We start from the raw sequence: 27,303 nt of genomic DNA, 5'->3' as shown, positions 1-27,303 counted from the left end.
AATAAATGTTTATTGAATTGGATTTAATTGTGACTTTTAGAGACAGCAGTAACATTTTTAGGATTCTAGAGTCTCATTTACGAAAATGAAAAAAGAAACCGTCTCCCTTAATCTGGAGCAGAATTTTACATTCTAAGATGGTACAATCTGTTTTTAAAATGATAATTATTATCAGGAATGTAGACAGATATACAGGCAGACATTTACATATGTAGTACACAAGATCATGTTTGGCAAAGAAATGATGGAAGCGGCCAACATCGACACATACCTTGCAAATCAACCACAACATTTGTGTGGTTGGAAAATTCGTAGCAAAAATGTCCATAAGCCAATCCATATTCTGTGGCTTTGTACTCTGTTTTCACTACTTTCGTGTTATTGGACAGCTTAACAAATTCTCCCAAAATGTAAGGTTCCACACTGACACATCCTTTAATTGTCTTGCCTTCTAAAATCTGAAAGGCAACAGAGTCATCTTGACAAAACGGGGAATCGGGAAACTACAATGGAAAGAGTGCCTTGTTTACATTTGGGTTTGGATCCTGCTTCTGTCATTATCTGTGTGACCTTGGGAAAGTCATATAACTTCTCTGGGCCTCATTTTTTTCATATATAAAAAGGGATAAATTTACCCATTCGCATTGTGGTAAAAAATTCTGTCTAGATGAGTCACTCCTTAATTAGGTCAGTGGGTGAGATAAGGCTCTCACTGCTCAATCATATCCAGGTTAGGGGAGTAGATCCTTTTCCTTGATGACTTCTGGTGGTAGAATACGTCCACAAATCCCAGGGTTCTGATTTTTTATGAGGGGCTCAGAAGTTCCTAGGCTTTCTTTGTCTTAGGCACATATCTATATGTGTATGTATATGTACACACATATGTGTCTGTGAATATATATGCATGTATCCAGGAATATGTGCATATGTACGCATACATATGTTTTGTGCATATATGTGTATATATGTGTGTGTATACACACAGACACACATATGAGGTGTGCTGGTAAATGTTTAACAATAGGACTCTCCAAAAAAAAAACCACCTGCAAAACACATTTTTAAGTTTTATTTGCATTATCAACATTTTCTCCATCACTTTCTTTAGACTGGACAATCATCAAAACAGTAAGTCAAGCCTTGATTTGTAGCATTTACCAACTTCCAGAGGTGTAAATGCTCACACTGAAAATTTAACATCTTGCTGTTGTGAGTCAGTAAGAATCAGCTGCAGCACACCCATCAGTAAACATTGATCACATGCCTACTATGTTCCGGGTCCTAAGTGCTGGGAATACAAAAAGAGGAAAAGGACAGTGCCTGTCTTCAAGGAATTTACTCTATGGAAATCCCAATGAGGGGATTATCTTTTTTTTCCTAACAAGCAATTGAGGTTAAGTAACTTGCTCAAGGTTACATGACCAGTTATTTCTAGGTGTGGTGCTAAGTATCAGAGCCCGGATTCGATCCCCAGGTCATCCCGACAGTGGGGCCAGTGCTCTTACTCGCTGAGTCACCTGGCCACCCCTAAGCAATTGGGGTTGAATAACTTTCTCAAGGTTACACGGCCAGGTGTTTCTGGGTGGGTGCTAAGTGTCTGAGACGGGATTCGATCCCCAGGTCATTCCAACACTGGAGCTGGTGCTCTTACTCACTGTGCTACCTGGCCGCCCCAATGAGGGGATTATCTTGACCAATGTGGATGACATCTGATGTTTCTCACATATTGCCTGAGAGTGATGAGAGGTTAAATGACTTTTCTGGGCTCATCTAGCCAATGTGCACCAGAGGCAGGATTTGAACTCTGGTCTTCCTGGCTCTGAGGCTGATTCTCTACCCACTATCCAATACTGCCTTCTATATTTTATATAGACTCATAGACCTAGAATTGAAAGGCACTCAGAGAGCACCAAGCCCAAGCACCTCGTTTTACAAGTGGGATAACTGAGACCCAGGTTGACTAAGTAACTCACTTAAAGTCACACAAATTTTAAGTATCAGAAGTTGGATTTGAATCCAGGTTCTGTGACCAGAGTCTTGGCTCCTTCTACCTGCTATGTTGTCTCCTGTTTATTCTTTCAGGGAGGCCCTTGTTTAGGAGTCCATCCCTGTTGTGATTTATCATGGATTTCTTTTTTTTTTTTTTGCTTTTTGGAGGGGCAATTGGGGTTAAGTGACTTGCCCAAGGTCACACGACTAGTGTGTCTGAGGTTGGATTTGAACTCAGGTCCTCCTGACTTCAGGACCGGTACTCTATTCACTGTGCCACCTAGCCACCCCATATCATGAATTTCTTACCAGAAGTACTGTGGACGGGATGTAGAAGATCTGTGTTGGTATGTTTTGTTCATAGAGTCTTTTGTTAAACTCTGTGACATAGTATTGTGCGGTCATCTGCCTCTCCACATCAACAAAATGGTGCCAAAGTCCTTTCTGTGATTTATATTCTTTGCCAACATATCTATGGGGGAGAAAATCAAAAAGAGGCTAGAACAAGCTCCCTAAACCCAGGACAGAACAGGAGAAGAAATTGATTCAATGTATTTGAGTGGGTTTTGAAAAGCATAACAATATATAACCAATATTCAAACTCCATACAAACACAAGGTAATATTATAGCTTTGCCTCTCACTGTCAATTTTATTTTCTCTATCTAGGGACATCAAATCCAACTTATGACACTTAGAGGACTGATTAGGTAATTTTCTTGTTCAACTTGAAGGTGCTGCAGGGAGGCCTGGTTTCCAGTAGAGGTTATAGACATGCTCATTGGATGTAATGGCAGTTGAACTTAAGCTCAATTACATCTTGGGATCTGGTTCTGGACCCTTATGGGCTGCAGTGGCATATCATGGGGTTTGCTTGATGAAATTGGGTTTTCTGTACAATTGGCTCTAACAAAAACCCAAACTAATCAGTTCATTTCCAATCATTAAGACTCAAACCCTCTTCCTCAATGAGGTACACATATAGATTGATAAGGCCTAGAAAATGTTATTAATTATCTCAACCAGGTATTATTGGGCATGCCCACCCCCTGTATAGGTGACCTCATCAAGTCAATTACATTTATACATTTATATTACATTTCATATTGAATTACATTTATAGTAATCAGTTTTTTCCCCTCCTTTTTTGAGCAATACCTTCCCAAAATTTCTTCCTGATGAAGGAGGTGTATCCAAAAGGCATTTCTCTGTTTGCCTTTCTTCTTTACAACCAGGTAGTCACCAAAATATACAGCAGTTTCCTGGGCTGTCCACAATTCTGATTTCTTAGAATATTTTAGCAAAAGAGCATCTGTAAAAAGAAAAGGTGAAATCACCCATATCTTGAGCAAGGCTATTATAATACAGGAGGAAGGCTAAAATAAACAGAGGTCTTAAAGTTCTCCATCTGTGAAAAAGTTTTTCAAATCTTTAAAAAATATTCCCCTTCAAATCTCACACATTTTAAACTTTTAACTTCTAGATGAAAAGGTAATAACACGTGATGAATTTTAACAAAGAGAAGCCTTATACCAATAAAGCATTCTGTTGTAGATGATAGCAAGAAGCAATGTAAGATAAGGCAAGTATTTATGGAAGAAGCATTCATGAGGCATGTGACATTTTTAGTTGTCCGAAAATAGAAAAGTAAACCATTTGGGAAGGGAAATATGATCCCATCATTTTTCAACACGCCAAGGTGACCTTGAAACATAGAATACACAGGTACACTATGTAGCATGGTACAAAGAAAACATCTCCAAAATGGCCCCACCTCATTTCTAATTCTCTGATCCTCTCCACAGATTAGTCGGCATCCTTTCCTCCTCTTTTTCTCTCCCCTCAAGTTCTGGAACTATTGGCCATGATCAAACCAACTGCCATTCTTACTGGCTTACATATGTTAATCTACTCATCATTCCTATAACTTTTTGGGTCAAAACACCTCTCATTGACCACTGCTTTTTGTACACATCCATCAAGGGTAGGGACTGTTGTTGCTTTTTGTATTCATAGTCTTGGCATTCAGCTGGGCACATAGCAAGTGCTTAATAAACTTATCAATTCATTCATTTCAATACCTCATTTAAGTTGTGACTTTTTAAATTACTAGCTGTAAAGCTACTGAGTCAGATTATCTCCTTGAACTAAAATCACCTCCTTTGTAAAATGGGTCTTGTCTACTATGTCTACTAAAACTTCTACTATGCGGACCTGCTTTGAAGAACAAAGGAGAGAGAATTCTGGGAAGATGGCAGAGTAGGTCAGAAAATTCCAAGTTCTCATGATTTTTCCCCACAAAAGAGTTAAAGTAGCATCTTAGGGCGAACAGTGTGGGTGGTGTTAAATTAGAACGGGGGCACATGTCGGGTCCTCCTGGAACAATTTGAGAAAATCAGAAGAAAAATCCCAAGACAAATTTTGGTCCCTGTGAAGGGACTTTGCTTTAACAGAAAGTAGCTAGCCCTGGGGTTAGTTGGTTAGGGAGGCTGTCTTGGCCCCAGTCATAGGAACTTTTACCCCCAGATAGTGAGGGGAGTTGGGTGTCTGAGCCCAGGAAGATCAAGGGAACCTCTCTGACCAGTAATACCAGACCCAGCTGGGCTGCAAAGAGCAGAGGGGGTGAGAAGGAACCAGCCCATGCCCACTGAGTGCAGAAGTGGTGGGGTGGGGTGGGGAGGGATGCCACTGGTTGTGGGCACTTACAGGAGGCTGGAGGTTTGACTTTGGTTTCAGGCTAAAGGGAAGAACTGAATGTCTAAGGCAAGAGGCGCCATTTCCCAGACCCCACGGTTAAAGGTGACTACAAATAACTAGGGAATTACCACAAAAAATGCACAGGCAAAGGAGAAAGAATCCAACCATAGAAAACTATTATAGGAAGAGAGATGACCAGGGCTCATCTTCAGAGGAGGAAATTGAAGTAAAGAAACCCCAAAGGGTAACGTCAAATGGTTGACCATAAAGAATTTATAGAAGATCTTTAAAAAGGCTTCAAAAATCAAATGATAGCGATGGAGGAAAAGCTAAAAAAGAAGATAAGAATAATCCAAGAAAAACAAGAAGGGCATGAAAGGAAAGTTAACCAATTAGAAAAGGAGATTCAGAATCTTAAGGAAGAAAATGACACCTTGAAAATAAGAATTGGGCAAAGTGAAGCTAGAGAAATTATAAGAGATCAGGAAATGATTAAACAAAATATGAAGAATGAAAAAAATAGAAGAGAAAGTGAAACATCTTACAAGAAAAACAACAGATTTGGAGAATAGATCGAGAAAATTTAAAAATAATTGGATTAACTGAAAGTTATGATCAAAAAAGAATCTTTGTACATTAATACAAGAAATAATAAAAAAAGAACAAAGGAGATAATATATGTGAAAGTGATTTGTAAATGTTAAAACAAGATGCAGAGAAAAGGTTTGTTACTGATTCCCAAGACAGTAACTGTGTAAGTGATCTCACTGGTTATCTGCAGGGGGTGAAAGCTTGATTCAAAATCTACTTTGCAATCATGCAGCCTTTGTCCTCCGCAATATTTTCTGGACTTTACAAAAACTGACCTTGTTTAAAAACTACATGATCCATTGCACTCTAGAACAGGGAAAGTTCTAGGGCAGAAATCAAGAGATCATTGGATTCTAGAGCTGGTTGGGACTTCAGAGGTTATATTTTCCAATCCCCTCATTTTAGCCCAGTAAGTTAAGGAGGTTGAACAAAGTACCAAAGACCACACTGGCTCTACTCATCAGAGGCAGAATCCAAACCTATTCTATTCCCTGTCTCCTCAGTCTCCTAGCTTTATGACTTTGGACTGGTCACTGCTCTAATTTGGGTCTCGGTTTTGTTTTGTTTTCTTTTTAATCTGTATAATGAGAGAACTACAGTAGGAGACTGGTAAAATTCGTTCTAGTTATAAAGTTATATTGGATCATAGATTCAGACCTGGAAAGCATCTTAGAGACCTTTGAATCCAACTACTTTATTTTTCAAATAAATAAACTGGTGCCAGTGAGATTCAGTGATTTCCCCACAGTTAAACAACTGGCAAATATCTGAGGCAAAATGTCAATTCGAGTCCTCTCAACTCCAGGTCCATTACTACTACTACCACCACTACTAATACTACCACTACTAGTACTACTACTGATAGCTAACTCTTATATAGTGCCTACTATATGCCAACCACTGTATTAAGCACTTTACATTTATTATTTCATTTGATTTTCATAAAAACCCTGGGAAGGAGATGCTTTTATTATCCCCATTTTACAGATGAGGAATCAGACAAAAGAGGCTCTTGTGACACTGCTTCTGGACCTAGAATTGTATCTTTGTGAGATAGCGTGGCTAGTGCCATTCTCTTCTCTGAACTAAGAAGAATGCCACATTTGGCAACCTGGGCTGAGAAGAACATCACTTGGCCTCCAGCTGTTGCGTTCAAGATTATTTCCAGCTACAAAGTCAGTCAAAATGATCCATTAAATGTATAGTATGCTGAGCACATACCTAACATGTTTGATCTCTGTCAGAGGGATCTGGGCCCTTAATGAATTTTAGGTCTTGGGAAATGTATTTTTTTAAAAAGCTTCATAGGTGTGCTTTTTTGTAAAATCCTATGATTCTAAATCATTGTCACCACTCAATGGTCTCCACATCCTCCCAACCTCTCATAGAATCCTCCCTTGGAACAAAGAGTAGTTAAACAAAACAAAGTAATATGTGTTGCTGATGATATATGCCTCATTCTTCACCTAGGGTGTCCCAAATTTCTTCCAAGAAAGCCAACATCTAGCTATTCAATTGAGTTCGACAAGAATTTATTGAGGTTGCCAGTGATGTGGAAGTGGCTATGTCTGGCTTCACAAAGCTTGACAAATCAAGGCTCAACTTGGTGGCTGCTTAAAATTAGACCCTTGTCCCCCATACCACTTACTTACTGTGTGCTTGGTGGAGCTCCCTGGGCTTAAAAACTCCTGTGTTCTCTAGTCTCTGGAATAACCAGTCATGCCCTACTCCTGACAGGAGTTTCTCAAAGTCATTGTCCTTCAGCGTACGAGCTTCTAGGACTTCCTGGTTGACCTTTCCTGGTATAGATACAAAAGAGCTTCCACTGGAATTCAGAAATGACAAGGGACTTCCCACCTCAGAAGAACCATTGGAAAAGTCAGGAGAGTTGAGCCATCCTGATAAGGAAGAGCTAGAATTCGACCTATAGTTTCCAAATTCATTCCCTCCACCATGATCCTCTGTAGTAGTGTCATCACACAGGGTGGGGAAGGGTCCGCTACTGTTTGCCCAGGAGCCATGGGCATTGTTCACCATTGGACAGATTTGAACTCCCAAAGTATTCAGTCTATGAAACCCATTATCATTTGCCCAGTGGCTCACCTTACTACTAGTGAGCTCCACTTCCTTGTCCTTTGTAGAGGTATCTGACTCATCTCCTTGCCTTTCTATGTATTCTTTTTCTCCTGTGACAAGTTTCTTTGTCAGCCAGTGATATGTGAGAAAACCATCAGCCCCAGTGTGTTTGTTGGCTAAAGGAGAAACAGAAGATACTTTGGTGTTTTTAGGTTGGTCCAAAGAGGTACCCTCTATGCTTTCTGTAGTTTCTTCTTCCTGATCAATCCAAGAAATCAGTCCTCTAAACATGGGTTCTTTGTTTCTTTCAGTGGTTTTTACCCCTTTCTCTTCTCCATCCTTGATTCTTACTTTCTCTTCAGCTTCAGGTAACACATCAATCATCTCAAATGAGTCTGATTCTTTTGGGGGAGACAATGAGATGGTCTCCCGAGACCTGCTAGGGGTAGGGGAACAAGAAGAAGAGATATTTAAATGTCCAAAAAATGGAGAGCCATCTTTGGATTCCATGTTTCTGATTTCCTGGACATTTTCTATTTCTAGTTCTCCATTGACTATGATTGCTTTACCAGAGATGGAGGCTATGCTTATTGTCTCGTGGGGAGCCAAGAGAGTTTGTTTACATTGTTGTTTTTGAGAAGGATCTAAACAGTCTTCTTTAGAGTCCTTGAGGGAGGGAGGATGAGGGATTGAAACAAGTGAATGGAGATCACCGCTTTCATCATGGTTCTCCACATCTTCAGTCAGGGCTGTGGAACCCTGAGTGTCTATTGGCCTTTTTTCTTGAATGATCTCCCTTCTGACTGGCCCATCAGCAGCATGATCATCTACTTCCTCCCAGCTAGTGGAAAAACTGGATACTGATATCTTACTCCAAGAGTTCGATGTTTGACTTCCATTCAGAGAGTTGCTAGAAACATCAGTTTCCCCATTATTTAAGTGGTCTGGTGGTTCAGTTTCTGTCTCTTCATCAAGTGAGACATAAACTGCATCTGACTGAAGCAATTTTCTTCTTTCTTTTATTTGGATCTTCCCATGATTCTGACTGTTATTTTGTGAAGAAGGTATTTCAATGCCTTTTTGACTTAACAAGTTGTCATCACTAGTACTCAACGTGTCTGTGTTTTTTGTCTCAGTTTTCAAGGATGTGATACAGGCTCCTGTTTTTATTTCTTTCCTGTTTCCATGACTCTTACATATACTTTCAAATACTTCACACACCGAAGCATGGTGTTGGGAATACCTTTCAAGGACTCCTTTGAAATCTGCTTTGCCATGCAAGATAGGCTTATCAATCCACGATTTATAACTCTCTGGGACATAAGATCTGTCATCTAAATTGGAGAAACTTTGGACTTGCAAATTCTTCTTAACCTGCTCAATATCAGACATGATCTCCCGAGCCAGTGCTTCTTTGTCTTGGGTGCCCCTTGAAGTGGAATAAGCATACAGTTTCCCCACTGCTTCTCTACAAAGTTTATCTGAAATGCGTACTGCTTTGGTCTCCCCACTGAGGCTCTGATGTACTGTGGTGAGGCAGAAAGCAGCTTTGATGAAACTATGAAGCTCCTGTTTTCCAGCAACTAGGTCATTGTCTTTTTTGGTCAGGAGGCCAATTTCAAAGGCCTCTTTGGCTTCAGATAAATACAACTTTCTCTTTTCTGGATGACAGTCAGTAGAGTTACTATAGGACAATAAACATGTGCCTTGGATGTTCTATGAAAAAAATAAAATCAAATATCAAGTTAAAAACCTGGGATTTTATTTTGCTAGAGCTTAGGATGGAAAGATTTCAGAGTTTTAGAAAATACTGAAGAATGGTTTTGGAAATGCATAATTAAGTAGCAAAGAAAAATAGGGGATATTGTGTGTGTCTATTTACTATTCCATTGTAACCTTGACATTTTTCTGTTAAAGATGATTGACCCCATGAGTTCTTGCTCATAGAGCCTAGGCATGGATACAAGTTGTCTCCAAAATAAGGCAATTGAACATATATACACACACAAACTGGTCTTTGCATCAATATGCATTCAGATAATAATACTTAGTACTCAAGGGCAGATGGCATTTTATTGCTCAAGCAGAATTAGCTTAGCTCCTACCATGATGCTACAATACTAAGTATTAAAGCCTTTCCCCTACATGAATAGTTTCTAAACTAATACTGTCAATTACATAGCAGGAAGCCTGGCTTAACTGGATTGATTTTTTTCCCTACCACTGGGTAAATCTGAAAGGCCATAGGGCAAGGAAAGACTAATGGGCTTGCTATACCACACTTACCACAGCTGTGAGCACAAAAAGTGGGGTGTACTGGCTAAAGGCAGCCGCCAGCTTACAGGCTGCTGCTGCTGACAGCAAATGGTGATCAAATTCTCGGAGAAGGTTCTGCAAGAGAACATAAGAGACAACAAGACTTAGTTACCCCTCTCTCTTGACCAGGGACAAAAGTGAGTGGTAGTGTGCTAAACTGCTGTACTCAAGATTCACACTTGGGTTTCCAAACCTTGGATCTCTTCACATCTACAATGAAAATACAGCAGGAAAGAGGAGTAAGGGGGCCTGTGATTCCAATTTTCTATATAGCCCTCCTTCCTCCTCCCTTTTCCTTTCTTCTCCTGACTCTCTCCCTTTCCAAAGAGAACAGGATTACTCTTATACCTCTTTCATATAATCACCAACTTATTGATGATTAGTGCATATTTATTGGCAAAAACCTCATTAGTTTGTGATTTAATAGCAATTAGGATGCTAGTATCATGGGAAGGGCAGAGGCGTACATTTTTTTCTGTTGCTATAAACTAAGTTCTGTCTGTATAAGTGGAGGTTAAGGTCTAATAAAAGTTTGAGAGAAGGAACCACTTTGCTTCTGCTTTTATATGCAAAGTAGCCATCACAGTGCCTGGCATATAGTGGGGGCTTATATTTATAGCAGCTCTCTTTGTGGTGATAAAGAGCTAGAAATTGGGGGGGGGGAATGCCCATCAAATGGAGAATGGTTGAACAAGTTGTGGTATATGATCATGATACTACTGTGCTATAAGAAATGGTGAACTTGTTGATTTTTGAAAAAGATGAATAGACTTGAATGAAGCAACAAAGAGTGAAATGAGCAGAACCAAGAGATTGTTGTATACAGTAATAGCAATATTGTTTTAAGAACAACTCTGAGTGACTAAGTCATTTTGACTATTATAAAAACCCAATTTTGAATAGAGCACCTGCCCTGGAGTCAGGAGGATCTGAGTTCAAATCTGGCCTCAGACACTTAACACTTACTAGCAATGTGACCTTGGGCAAGTCACTTAACCCCAATTGCCCTCCAAAAAGCAAAAAAAAAAAACCCAACCCCCCAAAACCAAATTAGCCACAAAGGATCGATGAAGGAAGATTCTATCTGCATCCAGAGAAAGAACTGATAAAAAGAAGTGTGTATACAATGATTTTACACACACACACACATATATATATATATACACACATAGAGATATACATACACACATGAAAATATATATGTATACTTATTTATGTCTAATGGTAGCCATCTCTAAGGTGAAGGCAGGAGAGGGAATAAAAAAGGGGAAAAAAGAAAGTTACAAGATATATATTGTTAAAAGGAACAGCAAGTTGTACATAATAGATTTTCAGTTTCAAGTGCAATCATCTTTTTTTTTTTTAAAGCAATCGGGGTTAAGTAACTTGTTCAAGATTACACGGCCAGTTATTTTTGTGTGGATGTCGAGTATCTGAGGCTGGAACTGATCCTTGGAGTCCCGACTCTGGGGCCGGCGCTCTTACTCACTGTCCCACCTGGCCGCCCCTCAATCATCTTTTAAAAAAATAAAATAAAAATATAAAAATGTTTCTTGATAAAATAAATAATTGAACGTGGTATTGTCTGGATCTCCCTACAAAGAAGCAGCCTTACTTTCTACATTCAATAAATAAGTTGATTTTAATAATGTTTATCTTAAAATTATGAAATTGCATGCTTTAGAACATAGTCAGGTAAACCAACTTCGAATTTGCAGTGGAATTCCATTACAGCACATAAGAAGGACAAGAAACTGGAGAAAATGGACCAGGAATCTTAATTTTAACTGAAAAATGTTAAAACTCCTAAACTATTGTGTTTCTTTTTTTTAAACCAATCTAACATGTCCAATATGCAACCAAATTGTGCTTTTTTTAGAGAAGAAAATTTTTATGAAATTATTTTTTCCAGTGTTCATATGAGAATTTTATATTCCTTCAGAAGGGAAGTTCTTAGCTCCTTCTCAGAATAATACATTTAAAGGCATAAAATAAAATGCATAGGATTACAAAAGACTCAATTATATTGAATAAAGATATATTTATATAAGTGTACACATGTATATATGTGTGTATATGTATGTGTGTATATATAATATGTATACACACATATATTTCCTATTCAAGTTCATGGACCACCTTTAAAGATCAACAAAACCACATAAGTATAGCTATTTATACTTTAATGAAGTATTTCAAAATACTTAAATATAAAAAGCTTATATTACATCAAGGTCCCCTTAAGCTTTTGTTTGCCCATTCTTCTCATACATTTTTCCTTTCATATTACTGCTATCATGTTCTGATTTTAATTACATCACTTCACACTATTTCACATTCGCCTTTCCAAATTTCTTTTTTTTTTTGGGGGGGGGCGGGCAATTGGGGTTAAGTGACTTGCCCATGGTCACAGGGCTGGTTTTTGTGTTAAGTGTCTGAGGATGGATTTGAACTCAAGTGCTCCTGACGCCAGGGCTGGTACTCTATTCACTGCACCACCTAGCCATCCCCTCCATATTTCTTTCTTTTTTTTTTTTTTTTTTTAGCAATCGGGGTTAAGTAACTTGCTCAAGGTTACACGGCCAGGTGTTTCTGGGTGGGTGCTAAGTGTCTGAGCCCGGGATTCGATCTCCAGGTCTTCTGAACACTGGAGCCGGTGCTCTTACTTGCTGTGCTACCTGGCCGCCCCTCCATATTTCTTTATATAATAGGAGTGGAACATGGGGGTAGGGAGAGGGCAATCTTTGAAACCTACATGGATATTTGCTGCCTGATCTCAGTCCTGGTGACTATGGGGAAGTTCTGGAAAAGCCAACTTCCTTGTGGACATGATGATTCAGGAGTTGGTCTTGTGTCATAATGAAAAGTTATTTAATTGACTACTGGGCCAGAAAAACTGATGATGGAGAATTAGTAAGCTAGGCATAAAAAGGGTCGATTTGACTCTTCATTCCTCTCTTTTCTTTTTGGAGGGGCAATTGGGGTTAAGTGACTTGCCCAAGGTCACGCGGATAGTTTTGTGTTAAGTGTCTGAGGTCAGATTTGAACTCAGGTCCTCCTGACTCCAGGGCCAGTGCTCTATTCACTGCACCACCTACCCCCCCTCCCCCCCATTGCTCTCTTTTCTTTTGCAGTTCTGAGAGGCAGGGCTACTTTGATCTGGTCTTGAGATTCAGTGGGGGAGGGATGATCGCACTGTGTCCCACTCAGCTGTGGTGACTGTGAGCATGTGACCACCTCTGTCTCTTTATGTCTATTCTTTCCTGAACTTTGACAAAAAGGTTCTTCTGGGATGGAAGTGTCCTGGAAACCTGCTGAGTCAGGTGATCCAGAGATTCTATCAGTAGTTCTATTGGTGGTCACAGCTTTATGGCAGCAGTAGCAGCAGCCACTGGACACCAGTAGTGGTGACCAAAAGTGGACAGAGTAGCAGATTTTGTGGAAAGGTGGTCAACTAAGGGGGCATATGACTTTGGGGACTATGACTCCTCTTGGCAAAGGGAAGTGCTAACTATAAAGTCCAAAAAGGCACTGATCTTTGGACCAGAGATCTATGCCTGAGGACTCATTGAAGAAAGAAAAAGTCTTCTAGGGTCAAGAGCTGGGAAGGTATCCCTTCATCCCAGAGGTACCTTGCCTGCACGGTATTTTAAGTTTGAGCCTTCTCTCCCTAGGGACCTTGTGTGTATAAGTGGAGATTTTGCATCTTAGGTTTTAGAGGAAATGTATCGTACCAACTCTTCATATGACATTGGCTTAGTAAACACTTTCTGTAAAAGCTAATCAAGTCTGCCTTGCTGAATGCTAACAGGGAGCAAACTAGGTTTGTGATCAACAGTGCTAGAAACTCACCCCTCGGGTTTACCCCTATGACCTTGAGGGAGAGGAACAGTCAGTCATCCTCTGTGGACTCACTCTGACAATGCTAGCTGGCGGTGAGAGTGTGCCCAGAGGAGATCCTGTATTTATCCTCATGCTTATTAATTTTAATTATACAATTCCCTCATATTGATGTAATATTATTTGCTTAGCCCTTCCCAACTGTGGGATATTAAAGTTATTTCTCATTTTTTTCAATTACAAATAACATTATTACTATAAATACCTTTGAATAGACAGCTACTTTTTCATTTTAATGATACTCTTGGGATCCATTCCAAAAACTACAACCATTAGGTCAATTATTTTTGTAATTTATAATGTTAAAAAAGATTCTACGACTTTGCAGTTCTAACAGTGTACGACTCTACCTGTTCACAAGTTCACCAACATTGAATTTTGTGACTTTTTTATATTTTTGCCAATTTGATAGGCTTGAAATGGTAACTCAATATTTTAATTTTTTTCCTTTTTATTAATGAGGTTGGGCAAATATGCAACTGATTATTTATAATTTGTGCTTTTTTGGGTACCCTTTGACTATTCAACCTAGGTTTTTGATTAGATAAAAAGTGCAGGAACCAACAAACTGATGTAATTTTGTAGGTAATTCCATTCTACAATATGTTTGAGATGAAATCATAATTACCAGGGTAATTTGAGGGTTGTTTTTAAATTTTTCATAGTCTTTCTTGCTCATAGAAACAAAGATGTCTGCCAATATACCCAGCGATGTAGCGATTCCCTATAAAGAAAAACAAAAGAGGTTAGGTGTGTAGGGATGATTATTGTTTATGTTTCTGGTTTGCCCTAAGAAACTTTGAATCCTATATCTTCAACTGAACCCTCTCTGTTCTCACACCTCAAAAATTCCAGCAGCTTAGCCCTAGGAGTGCTTGTAAAATGAAGGCTTTAAGCATCATGGTAAAGTGGGATGAATAGTCAGCAGAAGTGGGTTCTAATCCTAACTCTACCACAAAATTACTTAGTGACACTGACTTTAATTGTTTGTTTTAATTTTTTCACCTGTAAAATGAGGGAGTGATTATGAAGGTCCATTTTCTCTCCCATAGTCTATTCAGAATGTCTGAGGGCATGCGGATTGACCAAAAGCATTGACATTTCTTGGTAGTTCCCTAATTACCATTGAGTTATCACTACGGGCTCAATTTTCAGTGTTTCTAGACAATAAGAAGTGTCACTTATTAAAAAAACAAAACTCAACCCTTCCCCCCAAACTACATTATAGCAGGAGGACGTACACCACAGATGTAGAGGAGGGAAGGACCTTAGATCCACCTCATTTTATAGACAAGGAAACAGACTCAGAGGAGTTAAATGATTTGTGTAATATCATGCAGGTGCAAATAAAAAGAGGCAGGATTTGAATCTAAAACCTCTGGTCGCAGAATTAAATTCTTTCCACTGAGGGGGTATTTTATCTATGGGCACTGAGGTGGTATAGCAGATGAAAGACTACCTGGTGTCAGGAAGGAAAGAAGGTAGAGAGAGAAGAAGGAAGAAAGGAGGGAAAGGAAGAAGAGAGGGAGGAGGAAAGAAGGGGAAGAAGGAAGCAGGAAGCGTTTATTAAGTAACTACTACGTACCAGGTATCACACTAAGTGATTTACAAATGCCATCTTTCTGATCCACACAACAACCCCAGTAGGTGGCTGCTATTATTATCTCCACTTCATAGCTGGGGGAAGTGATGCAGACAGAGGTCAAGTGAACTTATATCTGACCTCAGATGCTTCCTGGGTGTATGACCCTGTGCCAGTCATTTAACTTCCTTCTATCTCAGTTTCCTCATCTGTAAAATGGGGACAATGATAGCATCTACCTCAAAGGATTATTGAGATAACTACATGAGATAATTTATGTAAAATGCATTATTAACCTTAAAGTGCTACAAACATTTTACTCAGTCTCCCAAAGGTTTAATTAGTGTTTACATCCCAATGTAATTCCATAGGATGAGAACATTATTCAGAAATAAAAGACTGCCTTTTTAAAGAAACTTCATGAATATTTTAGCCATATCAGTTGGTCTTAGCATAGTGGTTCCCAAAGCTGAGACCACAAAAACCTTGAGTGGAGGGGGCAATCTGGCTCTGTGGAGTTAATGTAAGGAGTTCATTCAGTTCCAATAAAATATGTATAGTGAATAATGGGTTAAAGGGCAACAATTTTATATTATACTTTGTTTGGATCTAATAGAATTTCCTCCCCTGACCTTTTGGATTAAGACCTTTTCCCTTTTTTTGTCTTTTTTTTTTTTTGGAGTGGGGAAGGCAGGGCAAAATTAGGGTTAAGTGACTTGCCCAAGGTCACACAGCTAGTAAGTGTTAAGTGTCTGAGGTCGGATTTGAACTCAGGGCCTCCTGACTCCAGGGCAGGTGCTCTACTCACTGCGCCACCTAGCTGCCCCAAGACCTTTTTTATGTTAAGATTTATAAAATTCAAATCATAAAAATATTGGATTCCTAGTATCTCTACATCATTATGTATTTTCTAAATTATTGCATATTAATAAAGCATACTATTTGGGAAGGTTTGTGAAATGTTTTGATATTTAAAAAGAGGTCATAAAGGAAAAGAGTGGGAATCACAATCTTGGGATATTTTAGAAAACTAGATAGTAGAATAATAACTTTACATATATCCGAATCAGGTGCCTTAAATTCTTCTGGAAGTGGGTAGGATAAAAATTCCAAGTAAACAAATAAAATATAAGTAGGTAGCTTTAGAAATACAGTTTGCCCAAGATTCAACAATGAATGAAGGTAGAACCAGGCCCCAAAACATGCCTCTTTATTTTGCTCACGTGCAGAGGAAAAAATAAAATTACATTGATCTAGGCAAATAAAATTTATGCTTTAATCACTTTTAAGGGGAGAGAGAGAGAGAGAGAGAGAGAGAGAGAGAGAGAGAGAGAGAGAGAGAGAGAGAGAGAGAGAGAGAGAGAGAGAGAAGGAGGGAGGAAAAGAGACAAAAGAGACAGAGAGGCACTAAGGTGGGGCAGAGAGAAAATAATTAATTCACCTTTTTATCTGGCTGAGGAAGTTCCAAATACCCTATGATGGAAGCCCAAATTAGTTCTGCAGCTTCATACCACATTCCTGAAATAAAGCAGATTAATAGTTAGAACCATCTGGGCTTTCTTGATGTACAATGTCTTCGAACATCCTTTTAAAACAAGAAAAAGAATATTCATTTTGTTGGTATAGAGCTGGGTTGCATTTGCAGGTTAATTTTGTTTAACAATCTGTGGTTTGTTTTTTTTTTTTAATTTTTAAGCAATCGGGGTTAAGTAACTTGCTCAAGATTACACGTCCAGTTATTTCTGGGTGTGGTGCTAAGTATCAGAGCCCGGATTCGATCCCAGGTCATCCCAACTCTGGGGCCGGTGCTAACGATCTGTTTTTGACATTTGGTTTATACTTGTCCTTTTTCAGACTTATAGGAAAATGGGCAAGAGTAAGCAAGAGCCCTGGATTTGTAATCCAAGCATGTGAGCTTAACTCTAGGCTATATTGTTTACCAGAATGATATTGCTTAAGTCACTTAAACTCCTTTGTTGCTGTTCTGTCTTTTTCAGTCATGTCTGACTTTCATGACTCAATTTGAGGCTTCCTTGGCAAAGATACCGAAGTGGCTTACCATTTGCTTCTCCAGCTCATTTGACCGATGAGGAAACTGAGGCAAACAGGGTTAGATGACTTGCCCGGGATCACACAACTAGGAAGTGTCTGAGGCCTAATTTGAACTCAGGAAGATGAGTCTTCCTAATTCCCAATGAAGACTGCATTTGCTTTACAACATATAATCTTAGCTGCATGGGGCACTGAGAAATTTGATGATTTGCCCAGTGTTACACAGGCAGTATATATCAGAGGTAAAACTTGAACCTAAGTATTCCTGACTCAGAGGCTGGGTCTCTAGTTACTATGTCATACTGTCTCTTAGATTAACTTGCAATTATTATTTTATACATATCACTCTTTTAAAAATAACAATTTTTGGAATAGTAATGTCCCACAGGTATCTCAAACTCAACATATCCACAAGAGAACTCATTACTTCCCCTCCCCCAGCCCCCCCAAACTCTTGCTTTCTCCAAATTCCCTGTTTCTGTTGAGGGTGCCATCATACTTTTCATTCACTTACATGGGAAATCACTTCGTCATTCTTAACATTTACTTTTTCTCATTTCATGTAGTTAATCTTGCTAATGTTGACAAATCTTGTAAATTTTATTTCAACATCATCTCTGACATCTATCCCCTTTTCTCCATTAACATAATTACTGCTCCAATTCAGGCCTTTGGTCCCTCTAGCCTCAATGTTGCAGTAACTTCCTTATTAGTCTCTTTGCCTCATGCCTGTCTTTTTAAATTGCTTCTGAAAGTGAGGTTTCTGATGTAGAGGTATGACCTCTATTTTTTATTATTTATTACTCATATTATATATTTATATTATAATATACATTACTCATATTACATATTATATATAATATAATAATATATATTATTATGTATTACTCCTCTCCTCAGTGAGCTCTAGACACTTCTTATTATCTGTATTCTCAAACAGAAACCCATCTGTATGATATTTAAAACCTTTCCCAGCCTGGTTCCGGCTTGCTGCCTCTCCAGGTATCTTTACACATTCTATGATTCAGGAAGATTGGTTTTCTTGATATTCTTCACCTACAATTTTGATTTTTACACACAATCCTCCATCTTCTATCTCTTTTTACCTCTGCAAAAGCTGCCTGCCATCAAGCCTGGAATACACTCCATCTCCACTTCTGAGAATCTCTATCTTCCCTCGAAGCTCAGCTCAGGAACGACCTCCTTTAATCACTAGATGCATCTAGGTGGTGCAGTGGAAGAGCTGAGTGCAAATTCTGTCTTGATAGCTATGTGACCCAAGGAAACTCATTTAATCCCTGTCTGCCCTAATTTTGTCATCTGCTTAATGTGGATCATAATAGCACCTGTCTCGCAGGGTGAAAGGAGATAATATCCATCAAGCATGGTGAAAAACTGAAAGTGTTATATAAATGCTCTGATATTATCATTGTTGTTATCTCTTATAAATGAATTCTCCTTGCTCCCTGTAATGTTAATGGGATGCAAGATCTTCCCTTCCCATTAAAAGGTCTCACATGGAGTCCATTAAGGGAAACTTATTTAGTTAGGGAGACTTGCTTGTAGGGAGGCTTTCACACCTTTTGCTAATTTCTGATTAGGTGCTGAGTCACACAGGTTGTGATGCCTTCTGCCTCTGAGACTATTAACTGAAAGAGTATATATTCTGAGAGGTGAGCTTTTGCTTGGGGGTGGGGGTGTTTGCTTATGAGAAGGATCTTGTGATTTACTGATTGAGATTCTGAGTGGCAGTTAAGTTCAGAGCACCCCAATTCCTCAGATGTAAAGGCTCTCTCCATCCAGAGTTGTATGTTAAGCATATAGCAATATTGCTTTGATTCAGACAGTCAGAGCCCTGTCTGTTGGTCTTTGTTTCTCTGCTTGTATTCTCTCTGAAGTTCAGGGTACTAACTTTTCCCCTGAATGAGTGAATGTAATTAAAAATGATTCTTGACCCCTTAAACAGCTATCTTTCCTAGTAAGGCAGATCTCAGAACCTGTGCTAGCAGCCATCCTGGGTATGTCAGTGTTTTTTTTTTATTACACTCCCCTCAGCTGCTAGTACTTCCCACTGGAAATTATCTTGTCTGTACTCAAAATCACAAGTGTTGTTTCTCCCAGTAGAATGTAAGCTCCTTGAGGGCAGGAACTGTTTTTTCATGTTTGTTTTTGTATCCCTAGTATCTAGTACAGCACCTTGCACAGAGTGAGCCCTTAATAAATGCTTGATTGATCAGCTGAAGTATGCTTCTTAGAGTTCTATTAATTTTTTAAAATATGCTTTTAAGAGGATGTTTCTGGAAGGATCCAGATTAAGTACTGTTGGAAATAACTGTAACTGTAGTGTTCTATAGTCCTTTCCAGAGAGTCACATCTAAGTTCCATAAGGACACTTCTGAGGGAGGAGAGGGACAGATGTTATATGCCAGATTTAGAAAAAGCCGTTACCATTTCATAGGCAAGCCCCACTGACAGTGAAATGTCAGGTAGTGGAAAATAAATTAGAAGCAAAATGCTCCCTTCTTAAGGTACATTTTTCTTTACATCATCAAATGTATAAAAACTTAGCACGCTATCCTATTAATCTTCATAACATCCTTGGAAGGGATGAAGATGATTTTTTTTTTCAGATGGGGAAACTTAATTCAAGACTTACCAACCAATAGAGTGCCAGTTTAATAATTTCCAGAACCATAACTAGAAAAATTAAGGGATTTGCCTGAGGGTTCCAGTATGTATTGGTGGGGGGAAAGCTTTCCCATATCTCATCTCCAAGATCTTATCTGCTCCTAGGGCAACCCTTCCCCAAGGCCAATAGTAAGATGACTCCCAGAAAAGGTTGGCTTTTCCCACAGTCTGAATCTCCTCTCTTCTGTTGTGATAGAACCTTCAATCCAACTGTCCTTTGCACTGCTACATACCATTACTGCTTCTGCTCACACAAGTATTTTTGCTTGATGTGAAAATATCTATAGTGATGACTATGCCTGGGAGGCAGCTTGGTATGGATAGAGAAGTATATTCAGAGCTGGGAGGACATGGGTTAAGGTCCTACCTCTGACCTATACTGGCTTGATGATAATAAAGTGTTCTTGACCTTTCAGTGCTCTAGGAAAGATTCCTGCAATCTGCATTGATGGAGAGAATTCCTCCCTCTGGGAATTCTTTCTAAGGATGAAACCAAGGATCCTCTAGACCCTATCCTTGTTACTGAATATTATAATTTATAATATGAGTAAAATATAATATTGTATGAATAGGTTATTCTTTGTAAAATTTTCTGGGAGTAATGCATGGCTCACCAAGTTTCTGCAGGATTTGACCTCTGATTTGTATACAGACTGACTGGACAAGGATTTTATCACTTTCATTGTTATACTGCCATGTGCCTGAAAAGAAAAGAGAAGAAATGAAGGGGAGCATGTATCCCTCTGAATTGCTATTTAAATTTAATTCATTTGTTTTAAACATTAATTAAAAGAAACAATTTGAGTTCCAAATTATCATCCTCTCTCCTTTCTTTCCCTTACTCATAGAGAAGATAAGCAAACCATATTTCCATATTAGCCATGTTTCAAAAAACAAACAACAAAAAAGAAGAGACGAAAGAAAGTGAAAAACGATGCTTCAATCTGCACTTAGAGCTCATCAGCTCTTTCTCTAGAGGTGGATAACATTTATCATCCTGGGTCCTTTAGAATTGTCTTGAATCATTGTACTGATCAAAATAGGTAAGTTTTCCATAATTATTCATCATTACAATATTGCTGTTACTGTGTATAATGTTCTCCTCTCTTTACTCTGCATCAGTTCATATAGGTCTTCCCAGGTTTTTTCAAAACCATCCTGTTCATCATTTCTTAGTGCATAATAGTATTACATCACAATCATATACCATAATTTGTTCAGCCATTCTTCAATTCCAAATCTTATCACCACAAAATGAACTGCTATAAATATTTTTGTATATATAATTACTTTTCCTTTTTTCTTTGATCTCTTTGGGATACAGACCTAGTAGTGATATTGCTGGGTCAACAAATATGCACAGTTTTATAGCCCTTTGGGCATACCAAACTGCTATTAAAAACATACAACTCACCTGATGAAATTTATTCTTTTTTAATATCTTAAACTTATTTTTAAGAACCACATGGTATCTACTCTTTATTTTGTAATTCTTGTGATTTTGTGAATTGTGAATTTCTTTGTAACTCTTTGCCTTTGATGAAAAGCAATAAAGCATGATCTGGGAGGTCACCTAAGGCAGAGGCATCCACCTTTTCCCAGAGTGAGCTCTACATTCAATTTCATGAAAATTTTAACATTACTAAGGGTTAGGGCAATATGGGGTGGGACAGGAAAGGGGCTAAAGCTACAGTCAAAGACTCCCATGCTGCAAACAGCCTGGCTATTGCCAGAGTCTGCTGGGACTGACCCAGAGGGAGCTGTCCAGTTAAAGGGACTTCAGAAGGAATTGGAGGGGGTAGAGAGGGTGTCAGTTACACCAGACCAGGTGTAAAGCACACATCCAACAAAACAGTGCAGCAAAACGAGAGAATTCTTCACCTTATTTGCCATCTTTTTATCTTACCAGGTACCAAACTGTGGTAGCATGGATTCCATGCCTCGTTCTGCATTAATTCCTTCTGGTACCTTGGTGCTCCTGGTTTTGATACTGCTTTTGCTTCAGCCATTGACCTCTTTGTGACTCATCTAACCCTTTTCTTGAGCTTGGTCTGTTTACATCTTGATTTTGATCCCTTCTTACATAGTAATGTTTCTGCTGCAACTTCTCCACTCTTACAGCTTCCCAAATCAAAGAAAAATCAAGTAGCATCATAACCACTGCATCTGTATCTGCAGCCCTCTGGGATAGGACATGTTTCCCTTTTCCTCTGAAAATTCCCACATAAAAGGCATGGCAGCTGCTGCCATGTTGAAATCGATCAGGATGGACTTTCAAGATCAGGAATCAGTGGTCTAAAATCACAGGCAGTGAAGATTTCTTATAGCCCTAACCATTAAAAAGCAATTTTTTTTTGCATGCAGGTTCTATATGCAAAAAACATGGTAGCTAGTTAATATGAATGTAAGGTAATTGGGTGAGAATGCTGTACTTGGAATCATGAAGACCAAAGTTCAAATCCTGCCTCAGAACCTTACTAGCTGTATGAACCACAGAAAGTCCTTTAACTTCTTCCAGCCTCAGTTTCCTTGTCTGCAAAATGAGGATAGCAATAGATCCTAGTTCCCAGGGTTGTTTTGAGGAACAAATGAGATAAAACATATACGATATTTTGCAAACCTTAAGGCACTATGTAAATGCTAGCTATTGTTATATGGTTAGATTTTTTTTTTTTTAGCAATTGGGGTTAAGTAACTTGCTTAAGGTTACACGACCAGTTATTTCTGTGTGTGGTGCTAAGTATCTGAGCCCAGATTTGATCCCCAGGTCATCCCGACACTGGAGCCGGTGCTCTTACTCGCTGAGCCATCTGGCTGCCCCTAAGCAATTGGGGTTAAGTAACTTGCTCAAGGTTACACGGCCAGGTCTTTCTGGGTGGGTGCTAAGTGTCTGAGCTCGGATTTGATCCTCAGGTCATGCCAACACTGGAGTCAGTGCTCTTACTCCCTGAGCCATCTGGCTGCCCCTATATGGTTAGATTTTTAAAGGAGAAATGCTTTCCAAAAAATGTATTTTAATTAAAATTCTTAAATAGTTAAATTAAGTGGAAGAACAATTTTTTAAAATGCAAAGGTTACACACTTGCTCTTAAAAATGCTCTTTTTAGCTAAATTTCTTCTGAATTTCCTTTTTTAAAAATCATTTCCATTTTTGTTTTTTTAATTTATTTTTAGTTTTCAACATTCATTTCCACAAAATTTTGATTTACAGTTTTTTTCTCCCTGTCTTTCCCCTACCCCACCCCAAATTAGCAAGCCTACTGAATACCCCTGCCCCCAATCTGTTCTCTCTTATATCCTCCCCTCATTCATCCCCTAACTTTCTAGTAGGGCAAGATGGATTTCTATATCTCAGTGCCTGTATATCTTATTTCCCAGTTGCATGTAAAAAGCAATTTGAATTTTCTTTTAAAAATGGTTTCTGAGCACTTTCAGAAATTTCAGTCCAGTTTATACATATTATTCAGTTAGACCATGGAGTAATATATAGGGGAGCACTGGATACCCCATTTTCAAAGCAAGGAAAACCAAGAAAAAAGGAGAATTACTCTAGCTAGTGCTATACTAAGAATTAATGCTAAAGCGAACATTGGAATTCAGTGTGGCTAATTTCTAATTCTTTGCAGAACATGTAAGAGTTATTCTGTTTCTTCTAAATTAGAAGTGTGTCATACTGGGGGTAACCACAGTTTGAATGTACATTTAAAATACCTGTTGCTCCCTTGTTGCTTATAAGGCTGCTTAGAATGTATTCAGCTTTCAACAATTTTCCTGGAAAGAAACAACAAAATTCCAATCAATTCATATCGAAAAGAAAATGTAGTTCAGGTTCCAAGATTGTGTTGACAGTAGACTGATACATCCTTTGGAATTATTCTCATTTTCCACCTTTAAGTGACTAAACTTTTATGCTATGAAAAACTGGAGAAAAAGTTGTCTAATGTCATTTGCAGCGGAGAAGTCAGGTAATGGTATACATTTCCAAGTGGAGAAATGTTTTTTTTTTGGGGGGGGGGGTCAGTTAAGGGTAAGTGACAATGGTATACTTGGAAATATTTGGAATATTAAAGAGTTGCTGTTGCTCAGGCATGACTCCATTTGGGGATTTCTTGGCAAAGATACTGGAGTGGTTTGCCATTTCCTTCTCCAGCTCATTTTACAGATGAGAAACTGAGACAGACAGGGTTAAGTGACTTGCTCAGGGTCACATAGCTAGTAAGTATCTGAGGCCTGATTTGAACTCAGGAAGATGAGTCTTCCTGACTCTAGGCTCAGCACTCTATCCATGGTGCCACTTAGCTGCCCTCTCCTCTAATTCCTTTAATAAGACATTATAATTTGATAGAAATATAATGTTGTAAGGATTAGTTATTCTTGTGTTCAGGTATCATCTCTCTCCATGGTTCTCAAGATACTTAACAAGACTTGATTTTCTTAGTGACAAAATTGCTGTCTGTCCTGGACAGAGCACAGGACTTGGAGTGGGAATTCAATGCAACACATTTATTAATGGTTTTTGTACAAGGCACTTTGGAAAAGGCAAGACTGACATAGAAACTCCTCTCAAGGAATTTACAATCTCCTGGCAGGGGAAAAAAAAGAACACCAAATTATGATGTAAGGCATCATGTAGTCAATGCAAAGGAGAAGTCCAGGTGAGGTGCTATGAGAAATCAGAAGAGGCAGAGATCCATTTAGCAAGGTGGTGAGGAGAGAGTAAGGCAAAATTTCAAGGTGAAGATGGGCACCCAAATTAAGCCTTGAAGGAAAGGAAGAATTTAGAGATTGAGGAGGAGGAATGCCTATGGCGTGGAAGATGGAGCTAAAGACTCAAGTACAGGCTCTAAAACTTACTAATTGGGGGCAAGCCACACAGCTTATGGGATTTTCAATTTCCTTAGTTGTACAATGGGTAGTATAGACTCTACCCACAACATAGAATCTACAATGCAGGAGAAAGTGCATGCAATCAGTAGAGCTGAATTCAAACCTTTACTCTGATGCTTTCCCTCTCTGTATGCTTGGGCATGTCATTGAACTTCTGTGGGCCTCAGTTTCTTCACCTGTAAAGTGGGGTTTGAACCAGATGGTCTCTGAGATACCTTTCAGTTCCAAGTCTGAGTCAATTATTCTATACCTCACAGGATTGGTTTGTTGTTGATGTCTTTTTTTAACCAGAAAAGCACTTTATCAAGCTTGAAGTACTTTATAAATATGGTTTATTACTATGGACAGCTAGCCAGTGTAGTAGATAGAATGCTAGGTCTAGATCCAAGAAGATGGGTTCAAATTCTGCCTTTGATACTTATTCCTGAGAAAATAACTTACCTTCTGTCTTCTCAGTTTTTTCACTTGTAAAATGGGTATAATAATAGGGACTCAGTTTTCTGGTATTTGAATAAATGTTCTAGCTATGTCCCCCATGTAGAGAGCCTGTTATATTTTGTGATTAATAACCATATCAGCATATTTATAGTTACTATAGGCATTGTGAGTACTGCATTATTGATACACAGGCACACAGTAGGTGCTTAAAAATTCTTTCTCCACTCCTCCCTCCCCCTTCATGCACTGAAAGCATTAGCTGGATTCTAGGAAAGAGCTTTCTGTTATTCTCCAATGGAATTAGACTTGAGTGATTGAGGTTTCAGAGGGTAGGCACAGTATTTTTCCTTACTTTGTATCCCCCTACTTAAAATGGTACCTGGTACAGAGTAAATGTTTAATATATGTTGATTTATTGAAGCACTGGTGGCACAGTGGACAGAGCACAGGAAGCCCTGAGTTCAGATCTGGCCTCAGTCACTGTGTGACCTTGGGCAAGTCACTTAACCCCTTTGCCTCAGTTTCTTCATCTGTAAAATGAGCTGGGGGAGGAAATAGTGAACCCTCCAGTATCTCTGCCAAGAAAACTCCAAATGGGGGTCACAAAGAGTCAAACACAATTGAAACAAATGCCTACTGTAGGTGAGTATTAAAATAAAATGACCTGGATCTTACTCATCAATAACTAGGCTGCCCAGGCTACTCTTGCAAGAATTCAAATACAAATGAAAATGGTTCTCTAAAAAGTCATAGAGTCTATTGTTACCACCATCCCATCTTCCCTGGCCCCTCTGGTTGAGGAACGCAACTACTTCCCAGGGTTGTCATAAAGGGTCAAATAAGATCATATTTTTAAAGCCTTTAGCTCAGTACCTGGCACATAGTAGGTGCTTTCTTTCCTTCCAATTAAGGCAGTTTGCCTTTTGTTCATTTTTAGGTGACCCTTATATTCCTGTTCTTGGGAATGAAAATAACTCAGCACGCTTCAAAATCAATCAGAAGCAATTTAAGTAATTCCGTATTTAGAAGCTTCCATTAAAACAATTACATAATTGACATCCCTCCTCCCACCCCATACCTCAAGCTAAATAGGTCAGCATAATTTTTAGTTTGGTTTTAGAAGTAACACGGGAGAACCCCACCCCCAGACTTTAAAGCATCTTCAGGTATACCCCATAAGTAGTGAAAATATCCAGTTACTTCAGGGGACCTGTCAGCTCCATTGTTTGCATAGTCAAGTGACCGTATAGAAAAGAGACAGGGAGAACTCAGAGAAAATGCTAGAATTCTAATTTGCTTTTTAAAGTCTCTTGATCTGAAGTATAGCAATTCAGATACCCCTGTTTGAAAGCAGCAGGACAGATTTGTTAGGAGACAAAAGCTCCAATTAGTATTTTCCACACCCTTTCACAATTTTCTCTACTGCTGTTGGCTCTGAAACCCTTTATGCCAGGGCTTTTGTGCTGGCAAAGGGTGGGTGGAAGGGCATGGAGGCAGACATAGGAGAGGGTGGGGGCTGGGACAGAGGTTGAATGATGGCACACTGTGATCTTAGAAGTGCCATCTTCCTCACCAGACAAAATGCCTTCTCAAAAGTCAAGTGGCTTTTGAGTGAAGTGGAATTAAAGACAGGGTGGTGCCTTAGGAATCAGAGGTGAGCCTGGCAGGAGGGAGACCTTACCTGTGTTGACTGAGATCCGGGCTTGTCGGATGACCACCTGTGGGGCAATTGGGATTGTTGGATGCAACTTGTGTAGACTTTTGGCGACCTGCAGGAGTTTGCCAGAGGCATCAAGCCCATATAAGAACCTATCCATCAAGAACACGAGAGCAGCTGCTGTTGGGAAGTCCTGGACTAGGATAGAGGCTTTCAAGTATGTCTGGAAAGAAAATGCAGAGAATACAACTAGCTGGAAAGAATTAGAGAAGGTTAGAAAAGTCATCAGAGAGGGATATGCTCTCAGGATCTCTCTTCCTCATCTTTCTTTCTTCCTTTCTTCCTCATCTTTGTTTCTTTCTTCCTTCTTCTTCTCTTCCTTCCTTCCTTCCTTCCTTCCTTCCTTCCTTCCTTCCTTCCTTCCTTCCTTC

General features: G+C 39.1%; 2 protein-coding genes across 10 annotated transcripts in view; both read right to left on the bottom strand.

Annotated features, from left to right (window-relative positions):
* ALPK1 (alpha kinase 1) overlaps positions 1-27,303 on the bottom strand; it is a 152,339-nt gene that overhangs the window by 5,252 nt on the left and 119,784 nt on the right. For 6 of the 9 annotated variants that reach the window (XM_069095308.1, XM_069095333.1, XM_069095302.1 and 3 more), the window contains 10 exons: positions 26,897-27,095; positions 23,602-23,661; positions 20,505-20,591; positions 16,592-16,668; positions 14,197-14,292; positions 9,639-9,743; positions 6,929-9,068; positions 3,147-3,300; positions 2,299-2,461; positions 272-458 (listed from right to left, as the gene is read on the bottom strand). In XM_069095308.1, the coding sequence (XP_068951409.1) occupies positions 272-458; positions 2,299-2,461; positions 3,147-3,300; positions 6,929-9,068; positions 9,639-9,743; positions 14,197-14,292; positions 16,592-16,668; positions 20,505-20,591; positions 23,602-23,661; positions 26,897-27,095 (3,268 nt within the window). Of the gene's footprint in view, positions 1-271; positions 459-956; positions 2,462-3,146; positions 3,301-6,928; positions 9,069-9,638; positions 9,744-14,196; positions 14,293-16,591; positions 16,669-20,504; positions 20,592-23,601; positions 23,662-26,896; positions 27,096-27,303 lie in introns of those variants that run through there. The other 3 variants (XM_069095352.1, XM_069095368.1, XM_069095360.1) reach the window with 3 other exon arrangements.
* LARP7 (La ribonucleoprotein 7, transcriptional regulator) overlaps positions 1-27,303 on the bottom strand; it is a 234,375-nt gene that overhangs the window by 189,687 nt on the left and 17,385 nt on the right. The window lies entirely within an intron of this gene.

Source organism: Petaurus breviceps, unplaced genomic scaffold, assembly GCF_028583685.1.
Source record: "Petaurus breviceps papuanus isolate PSGF00001 unplaced genomic scaffold, PetGlider_PUasm1.0 126, whole genome shotgun sequence".
Taxonomy (NCBI): Eukaryota; Metazoa; Chordata; class Mammalia; order Diprotodontia; family Petauridae; genus Petaurus; species Petaurus breviceps.
Note: the sequence above shows the minus strand (reverse complement) of the source record. Positions and strands in the feature narration are given on the sequence as shown.